Source organism: Morone saxatilis, unplaced genomic scaffold (genome assembly GCF_004916995.1).
Source record: "Morone saxatilis isolate NCDOM2014 unplaced genomic scaffold, NCSU_SB_2.0 Contig1, whole genome shotgun sequence".
Taxonomy (NCBI): domain Eukaryota; kingdom Metazoa; phylum Chordata; class Actinopteri; family Moronidae; genus Morone; species Morone saxatilis.
The window spans coordinates 21,893,716-21,903,848 of NW_023339651.1; the positions used below are offsets into that span (position 1 = coordinate 21,893,716).

Consider the following 10,133-nt stretch of genomic DNA (forward strand, 5'->3'; position numbering starts at 1 on the left):
ACTGTGATTCACTGTGTGTTCTGACACCTTTCTATCAGAAACAGAATTTACTTTTTCAGCAGCTTTAGCTACAGTAGCTTGGCTTTTATTGTATTGGACCACATGGGCCAGCATTCACTCCGCACTTGCATCAATGAGCATTGGACACACAGCGGTCAAAATGAGGGTTAGGGTTAGGGTTAGTATACGAATACGAAGTATCCCCGAGCAAGATACTGGACCCCAAATTGCTCCTGATGCTGTGCATCGGTGTGTGAATGTGTATGAATGAGTTCGTTTCTATTTGATGGGCTTTGCCATCACTGAGTGAATGTGTCAATACAAGTACAGGTCCATTTACCGTTTACCATTTACCAACATGCAGTATAATAGCAATGTAATGTTTGTGTGTGTCTTTGTGTTTTTCCCAGCATTTGATGCACTTGTAGAGGCCTACTCAGAACAGGTCAGAGGTTTATTAGATGGAGGCGCAGACATCCTTCTGGTTGAAACCATCTTTGACACTGCCAATGCTAAGGTAGCTCTCACTTGATACACTTACAATTCAATAGAATACACAATACTGGGTTCACAAAATGATTTTCTCATGACAAAACAAATTGTGTCTGAAATGAATTCCTTTATTACTAGTCTACAAAATATATTTTCTCTTAATTTTCTTTATACTTTTTTTTTTTTTTCTGAGGTAAATATAAACTGTGCAAAAGAAGGCCTATTTCCTTTTCATTGTAAAAGTGAAATATAACCCACTCAACTGCAGAATAAGGTCTCATATCTCTTGCCGTATTTTCTGATTTAGGGAAGCCAAAAACTATTAGCATCACAATTATTTTTTCATCTCACCAATTTGAATCTTCAAATCCTCAAAAAGCTAAGTTTAGAGGAAGGGGTTTAACGTTTTCAGTCTGATTGGGTATACTGTAAGAGGATGTAATGTCAATTTGATACATTTACATATGTGATTTAATCAAATTAACCACACCAAATCATGAATTTTACTAAAGTCAAAGGCTGAGATAGCAGTTACTGGTAATCTGCTAAACTAAGCTAGTTACTTGTGTTATAGTTTTTATTCTCTAAGACTGAGTTTAGCTGCTGGTTTAGGGATAACAAACTAAATTACCATTGTATTAGTTTCTCAAAAGTGATCCACTTGTGCTCAACAACAGGAAACGGCTAGCTGGGAAAAGTAAGTGAATGTGGCCTAAGCTAGCCGTGGCCATTCACTGGATTTGGCTCTCTTGCTTTAGCGCAATAGTTGAGTTGTTTGGTTTTTAGATGAGTTTTATTGTAACTTCACATTCAAAAGGCTTTTTTTCCCTTTGAAATTATAAATTTCTATGGCTTAAAATCAAGTCATTTTATATCCCATTATCATCAACCACAAATTTGCCTCAAGGGATACCCTAAGATACTGTTTTTGACTAACTATTTTGGCTTAGTATGGCAGAATCTTCATTGAGATTGTTCATGGAAAGATATTATGATACATTTGGGGGCAGTACCTCATTGAAGCCACAGTTATTGGTGTTGATTTCAATTTAAGCAGACCTGTTTTAGGCACTATATAAGACACTTACCTCATTCCTCGTTAATTTATACACTTGCATACATTATATATAGTATTAGTCCTTGTGGAGAGCTTTATAGTAATGGTTAAACCTTTGATGAAATTGTTTATAAGAGGGCCTGTGTTGTACAATTTTAATCGACACCTGCCACCAATTAGTAAAGGGTATTTGCTGTTCGTAGGTTATGTAACCTGATGTTGTATGTACAATGATTGATGTCTCTATCAATGTGTGTTTCCTCCTACAGGCTGCCTTATTTGCCATTGACCTGCTGTTTGAAAAGAGCAATGAAAGAAGACCTATATTTGTATGTCCACGATATTGTGTTCATAATCTCATCATAATTGTTCGGTTTATGCATGGGGTGGAGTGGTTGTAGTTGTTCGGTTTGCACATATGCAGCTAATGTATAAATGCATGTCTATATGTAAGTGAAAAATGTGTTTTATTATATTATTATTATCATAGTATTTATACTATATTTTCCACAATTAAAATTACACAAAGCAACTATAAATCAAGTTTCATGCCCACTATCTCAGATGTCTTGGGGCTTACCAAGGACGAATGTGTTATGGAGGGTTTAGTTATTTTAATACCCTACTTGCCGTCTTGTCCCACTCCCACATAGATCTCAGGAACCATCGTTGACCGGAGCGGACGGACTCTGTCCGGTCAGACAGGAGAAGCCTTTGTAGTGAGTGTATCCCACGTTAAACCTCTATGGTGAGTTACTATATAAGAAAACAGTGGCGTGACATTAGAGTTCTGATAATAACTGTAAACCATGACTTCCACTACTCCCTCTCTGTGTTGCAGTATTGGTCTGAATTGTGCCTTAGGGGCGATAGAGATGAGGCCGTTCATTGAGGCTATAGGAAAAAGCACCACAGCTTTTGTTATCTGCTATCCCAATGCAGGTAACCCACACTCACAACATATATTTAGCAGCATTACAGTCAATAACTAATTAATAATTGTTTTGAAAAAGCCGCTAGAAATTGGATATTTAATCAATTGGAGATTAATGAAACGACTAGTGTGGGGGATTTAGTATTTTTTAAGTCATCACAAAGTGGAAGCAAGATTTAAGAAATTATCCGTATAATTGCATTTTAAATGTTGTCATTAAAAAAATAGAATAAGGAAATTCAATAGTGGAATTTTTTGTTAGAATTTGAATTTATTTTTGCATTATACATGTAATAGATTTGTAAAATCAGTTTATTATTTTTTTCTGATTATACATCATCACTAAACACCATAATAGTTCCATTGCACACAGACTTTATACCTGAGTGCTCTGACCTCTATACGGTGCAAATAACTCTCCAAATTTAAGCCATGATTTACTATATATTTCTATGTATTACAAATTCACTAGCTTTGAATGTAATGCAGTCTAATGCTACTTTAAAGTTTTGGGGCAGTGCATGTTAACACACTGTCTAAATGTGTCCCTTTAGTTAACTTGAAATGACTGTGACTGTGAGAAACTGTGGCCTTATTTATGTTGCACCATTTTGATTATGTAATGATCTTTGTCTGTCTTATCTTTGTTCTGTTAGGTCTTCCGAACACGTTTGGAGAGTATGACGAAACTCCACAAGTAACAGCTTCTAATTTGAAGGTTCTATTCTATTCTATTATGTTTTTGTTTTGATGTTAAGATTATCATCATTGCTAATATAGCTAAAATCACCATGTGGAGAAACAGTTGATATTGAGGGGGATATCATGGCCCTTATGCTCCTGAAAAAATCCTAGCAACAGGAACCAGTCAGATGTGAGAACATGGCACATTGTTTTAGTTGAATTTATCACTTTGAATGATGGTAAACTTAAAGGACAGGCCATGGATGACATTTTGTGCTTCTTTCTTTCTTCCTTTCTCTGTTGGTTTTATGTTGGATTATGGAATGTAATTCCCAACAATTGTCTTGAAAAAGAGAAACTGGCCTCAAAGGACCACCCAGGACAAATAGAAGTTGGAAAAATGTGTGCTAATTAAGTTAAGCTGATCCTGGCTGCCTTATTGCTGCAACTCAGTTTCTTCTAACCTTTGTTTGCAGGAGTTTGCTATGGATGGACTAGTGAATATTGTGGGAGGCTGTTGTGGGACCACTCCAGGACACATCAGGTCACTGTCATATTTCTGACAAGAACATGTTTGCCTTAAATTTCATGCAAGTTTGAAAATTTGAAAATATTTTCCCCTCCCCTCCTTCTTCATACAGAGCCATATCTGAAGCAGTCAAACATTGCCAGCCAAGGGTTCCTGCTGCTGATGTTTATCAAGACTACTTGCTGCTGTCAGGTATTAAAACCTGAGTACTGAGTGAGAATTTCATGTCTTAACTAGTACATTTCTGGTGGTTCTGGTTGATAATGAATATAAATTAATGAATTTAGGATGTTTATCAGAAAACTTGAAATACAGAAATTTCTTAAACTTATTTATTTACCTATGCTACAGGAAGAACCAGGCCCTTATTTGGCAGACCTTATTTTTAGGGCCCGAGCACTGAATGTGCGAAGGCCCTATTGTAATTGAAGGAATTCTTTTTCTTTTTCTTTTTCCTCCTAAACAAACGCATATTTGGAGGCTTGCCCGTGCTCGAAAACTCATGAAACTTGGCGCACATGTCAGTCATGGCGAAAAATTTTATATTCTATGGGTCGCTTTCGGGTTAGCCACTAGATGGCGGCTACTATCATAAAAACTCAGTTTCGGCTTATACTTCTGCATAGTTTGTCGCACATTCAAAAACCTTATATCCACTCGCATTCGGTGAATGGAGCTGAAATCCCCCATATAGGCCACGCCACTTCCGCCTAGAATTTTTTTCGCAAGAGAAATGGGTCCAAAATATACGCCCACTTTTTCGTGTTTCTCCTAATACGCTGGTTGTCGATTTGCACGAAATTGTTTCTCATCGTAGCCATCTGGGACCGTCCCTGGCAAAAAAGAGTAATTCGAAGAATTGGTTGATATTTCAAAAATAATAAGCATGCTATAAAATTGACTTCCTCTACATTTTTCGTCAAAGAAAGGAAGTGGGACCATTTCTCCACCAATTGGTCATGTCCATTGACACCCAAGTTATTGCTCATATGTTTCCGTTGTCTGTCCTTAAGGTCATCGTGCACAATTTCAGGCCCATCGCTACAAGGTGGGCGCTCTTTAAAATGGAAGAAGTTTATATCTCCGCATCGGCACGTGTTGATTAAAATGAAACTTGGTAGTTCTTGCCCAATGCTCCCTGGAGCTTCACTAATGAAATGGTCAACGATCTGCACACTAGTGTGGCGCTCCTGGGTGGCATGGTAAATCATGTGCGGAAACCGTAATAGTTATGATATGGAATTCACAGGCACATGTAAGACTTGGTGCCCAGTAGCCTCACATACCAAAGATTCGTTTGTCGGTGTTTGACAGCGCCCCTAACAGGGTTTTTACAAACAAGCCAGCCCCCGGCCGACGTTTCACCGATATGTACGAACTCGGGTAGGCACGTGAAACATGCCGAGACGTTACAAAAAAGCTCTTGCGACCCCATAACCCTAAACCCAGGGAAGTCGGCCATTTTGGTGTTGGTGCAAACACTTTCTTCTTCTTTACCTATCTCTTGATCAATTCAGTATAAAAAACTTTGTGTTCACTTTTGTGAAGGAGGGGTTAGGGTATGCTAGGTGATTAACTCGAAATTGATCAAGTTCCTTGGAGAACTTAAAGCCACACACAGCAGTATTTAAGCTCAATCCAGGACAATAAAGACCATCAGTACAAGGAGAGTCACTGTAGATAGATGCCAACCTAATTCTGAAGGTTACCTCATGAAGGGTGATATTTAACACAAACTTAGACCCACAAGACCTACTAGTGTCCCAGATATGGTCATAACTTATCTAACTAAACATGTGTGAAGATCCAATTGGGTATTGGTTCAAAGCAAGGAACTATGCCTACTTAAGTCTAATACTTATCCTAAATCAATGACACTCAATAATCACCTACAATGCATTCTTAGAAGGAGACAGATTTACTTCTAAACCTTAGCCTTCATTAACAAATTGGAACTATGATATGTTGGGTGCTCAGTGTTTAACCTTATCAGCCTCGTGTGTAGTCTAGTACGACAGATTTTCAGAAGGTCACGAGTCAACTTAAACAGCAGTCATGTTATACACACCACTTTGCTCCTCTGACTCCTCTTACTGTCAAGAAATCACTTCCTTGGGTCTCCTGCTAGCTCACCTGGTAGAGCTGGTTCCCCATGTACCAAAGCTGAGTCCTTACTGCAGCGGTCATGGATCCAACCTGTGGCCCTTTGCTGCATCATTGCCTCCCTTTCTCCTTTCCCTGTCACTCTTCAGCTGTCGCTATCAATTAAAGGCAATAAAAGAACAAAAATATATTATAAATAATATTTAAAAAAACACTTCCTATTTGGCCGTTTCCTATTAAAAACCTTCTAGCAGCTTGAAATGATGGCAAGCTTAGAGCAGATTCAAAACATGTTTCATACATGTTGTTGACAATGTTTGTGTTTTTATTTTTAAAAAGTGGTTTAAAAACAGTGGTGCTGAATAAATTTTGGCTAATGTAACTGCAGGATGTTAATGTCAATGGTCTTTCTCCTTTCTAGGTCTAGAGCCATTCAAGATTGGCCCTTACACCAACTTTGTTAACATTGGTGAGCGCTGCAACGTGGCTGGGTCACGCAAGTTTGCCAAGCTGATCATGGCAGGAAACTATGAGGTGAGACAGTTTTTAAGTAAAATAATTATTATTATTTCTTTTGTAATTTTCTGAAATTGCAGTCAAAGTTCTAGGTTGCATATGTGTTTATGCAGTATGTGCTTCTCTGTTTGTTGTCTAGGAGGCTCTAAGCATTGCTAAGGCCCAGGTGGAGATGGGGGCCCAGGTCCTGGATATAAACATGGATGAGGGGATGCTGGAGGGGCCAACAGCTATGGCCCGATTTTGTAACCTAATTGCTTCTGAACCAGACATTGCACGGGTAAAACATTAAAAGCCAGTGGAATTGATTGGATGTTGAGACAAAAAGACATAGAGATGCTACTGATATCAACTACAATAACAACTATGATAATAAAAATTTTAATATTACTACTACTAATAATAATATCAGTGGGCGTGGCAGAAGGCACAACCATGATCCATGGAAACTTGGAAGACAAAAAGCACAAAAACTCTAGAGAAGAAGCTAAGTTAGTAACATGCATTAATGGGACATGAATGTGTACAAATAGACAGGGAGAGGAGGAAAGAGGAGTTCACTGCATCATGGGAAGTCCCCTGGCAGTCTAGGCCACAACTAAGGGATCGTTCAGGACTCACCTGAGCCAGCCCTAACTATAAGCTTTATCAAAGTATCAAAGAGAAACGTCTTACTGTAAGCCTACTCCTAAATGTAGTCTACTTGCTAATTAGCTAATGTCAGCGTGCTAACATGCTAACAAAGATGGTGAACATGGTTAACATTGTGCGTACTAAGCAGCATGCTAACATTGTCATGTGAGCAAGTTACCATGCTGATGTTAGCATTTAGCTCAAAGCATTTAGCTGTGCCTAAGTACAGCTTTACAGAGCTGTTATCATGGCTGTATATCCGTAGTCTTGTAATTTGTCAAATCTGACTGCCGCCCAAATGAGTAGTGCATCCCTTTGAATCAGGGGCGTTTGTGTGGTGCCAGCCAGTGAATACAAAGTTTTTTTTAATTAGAATATTATGTTTCCACTTCAACGTTGGGGCTTTTACAACATTACCTATCATCTTCAGTTGTGTGCTTACATTGGAAAATGGTTTGTTAAGTATATGAACCAGTTAATAACTAACCTATGAATGAAAGTCAAGAAAGAGGCCCTGAGCCTCTCCCTTTCCTCCCCAGGTTCCTCTGTGTATTGACTCCTCCAACTTCTCAGTGATTGAGGCCGGGTTGAAATGCTGTCAGGGGAAGGGTATAGTCAACAGTATCAGTCTCAAGGAAGGAGAGGAGGAGTTCTTGCTCAGAGCTGCCACTGTGAAGCGCTACGGAGCAGCTGTGGTGGTCATGGCTTTTGATGAAGAGGGACAGGTGAGGAGGCAAACAAACACGCACACTCACACATAACACAATCATATGTGCTCACAAGTCTGCTGTCCTTTCAAGGCCACAGATACAGGCCGTAAAGTGGAGATCTGCACTCGGGCCTACAAACTGCTGGTTAGCAAAGTGGGATTTGACCCAAACGACATAATCTTTGACCCCAACATCCTCACCATTGGTACAGGCATGGAGGAACACAATGAGTACGCTGTCAACTTCATCAGAGCCACCAAACATATCAAGGTAATGCACCTGTTAGTCCCAAGAACAATTAATGCAAATTCAACCGATCCTCATTATCCATTATTTGAAGTTTGTGTCTGTCCCAGAGCATGTGAGCAGAGAGGAGCATATTTCCGCTCTTTGCCCCATGGAGCTGTTTGTTCTCTCTGTTTACTTGTTCAAAGCCTCTTTATTCTCCAAATAATTATTTAAAAGGCTATTAGAGTGCTAAAAAACAATTGTTATTTTGTCCTGCCTTGTAATTTCAATTTAAACTGAATTTACCAGGTTATTAATCGTCATTGGGGAAACCTTTTACACTCTGCTAGAGGCCCCAAATGCACAAATACACACACCTATAGACAAGCATTAATTGTGTGTGTGTGTGTAGGAGACATTACCAAGAGCCAGAGTGAGTGGAGGTCTGTCCAACCTGTCTTTCTCCTTCAGAGGGATGGAGACCATCAGAGAAGCTATGCACGGAGCATTTCTCTACCATGCTATCAAGGTAAACACGAGCAACAGAGTTCAAAGAAAGAAATATGTAAGTGTGGTTTATTGTAAATGATCTGGAAATACCCCAAATTATATTACATTCATTCATTAATTTTCAGGTAAACTATTAAAATCATGATGATGTGCAATTCTTTGGGATCTGTACCAAGCAAACATGTTATCTTTAATCTAGAGAACAAGATTTGTAGACCAAGACATCTCTGCAACATTACAGTACTTCATTATAATGCTGTTTGTCACACGTTTTACCTTCTATCAAAAAATTGCAGCTTATACAATTTGATATTTCACTTGGCCATATTGCGATTTCAATAATATTTTGATTAATTGTAACCCAAACACCCATTTTAGTCGACAACATTTTCTGTAGATTAAGTCAAGTAAAACTAGAATAAAACCATTCAAATCAAGATAAGTTACAGCAAAAACCAGACTAAAACAACTTTAAACAAAGACTAGGTTGAAAACGAAATCAAAATTTGCTGATGCCACACAATGTGTGTCCTCTGTCACGTTTCAGGATGGTATGGATATGGGGATAGTGAATGCTGGGAACCTGCCAGTCTATGATGACATAGATAAACAGCTGCTGTTACTGTGTGAAAACCTCATCTGGAACAGAGACCCAGATGCTACTGAAAAACTACTGGCCTATGCACAGGTACACACATACATAGACCAGATTTTTGTTGCTTTAGTTTGGTTGTTGAATCAAAATCTGCTGTTCACAGGACAATGTGAAAGGAGAGAAGAAGGTGGTTCAGACAGATGAGTGGAGAGAAGGAAGTGTGGAGGACAGGTTGGAGTATGCACTCATTAAGGTGAGATATTTGATGATTACTGTAAATTAGGTTTGGATAGGATTTTAAGTTCTCCCAGAACACCTCTACATACTGGTATTACTGACATTTAATTAGCTTTCCTTCAGCTACACTGATCAAAATGCTATGACACAGAGAATCATGGTCCACATGTTGAACCGCCATGTTTATACAGTAGCACAGAATGGAAAAACCAAACACCGGCTTTTGTGTTTCTTGTGAGTTTTGCAGCCACTGTAATTTGTACTGCACACTGGCTTATGGGAGGGTGAGGTGAGGGGGTTGTAACCTGCAGCTACAACGCTAGATGCCACTAAATCCTACACACTGGTCCTTTAATCATCAGTTGAATTCAGTCAAAGTCTTCCTCTGCTGCACTCCAAGTCTTGTTGGATGGTAGTGGATTTACTGAAAAATAAAGAGGTCCCTAAAAGAGCTGGAATATAGCCTCTGATACCATCAGCTCCATGCCAAAATTGATACACTTTCTTGTATAAGTTCCCCAATATTTGGCATAACCATAAAGATTAATAAGTAAGGTGTCCATAAGTAAGTAAGTCCATATCATATCAAAATATGTTGATTTGTTTTGTAGTAGTAAAAATTCTGAAAAACCAACCAGGCACCAACATTCAATAGCCATTATAGTTAAACATTTTATTTTCTCAAAATGACATTTTGCTTACACTCAAAACCAGAAATCAGAAGATTCGTACAGCCACCAAATGTTACTCACCGATGAAGAAATATCTTTTTTCATTTTCATTTTATAAATCATTTTATGTGAAAAAATGCCCAAACATTGGGTGACATACCAACAAATTTTCTCTGATTTTTGGCTTAGGCTTATTTTGTTATTTTGATTTCTGGGATTCACCAATGTTTTCTT

At 38.6% G+C, this 10,133-nt stretch overlaps 1 protein-coding gene across 1 annotated transcript in view; it reads left to right on the forward strand.

The window, feature by feature from the left end:
• The window catches only part of mtr (5-methyltetrahydrofolate-homocysteine methyltransferase), a gene marked incomplete at its 5' end in the record, with an annotated part of 32,378 nt that overhangs the window by 463 nt on the left and 21,782 nt on the right, over positions 1-10,133 (forward strand). The window contains 14 exon segments of the mRNA XM_035660641.1: positions 411-517; positions 1,819-1,878; positions 2,203-2,297; positions 2,391-2,491; positions 3,140-3,201; positions 3,644-3,711; positions 3,809-3,888; positions 6,221-6,333; positions 6,455-6,595; positions 7,488-7,673; positions 7,749-7,928; positions 8,299-8,415; positions 8,944-9,084; positions 9,155-9,244. Coding sequence (XP_035516534.1) covers positions 411-517; positions 1,819-1,878; positions 2,203-2,297; positions 2,391-2,491; positions 3,140-3,201; positions 3,644-3,711; positions 3,809-3,888; positions 6,221-6,333; positions 6,455-6,595; positions 7,488-7,673; positions 7,749-7,928; positions 8,299-8,415; positions 8,944-9,084; positions 9,155-9,244 — 1,541 coding nt within the window.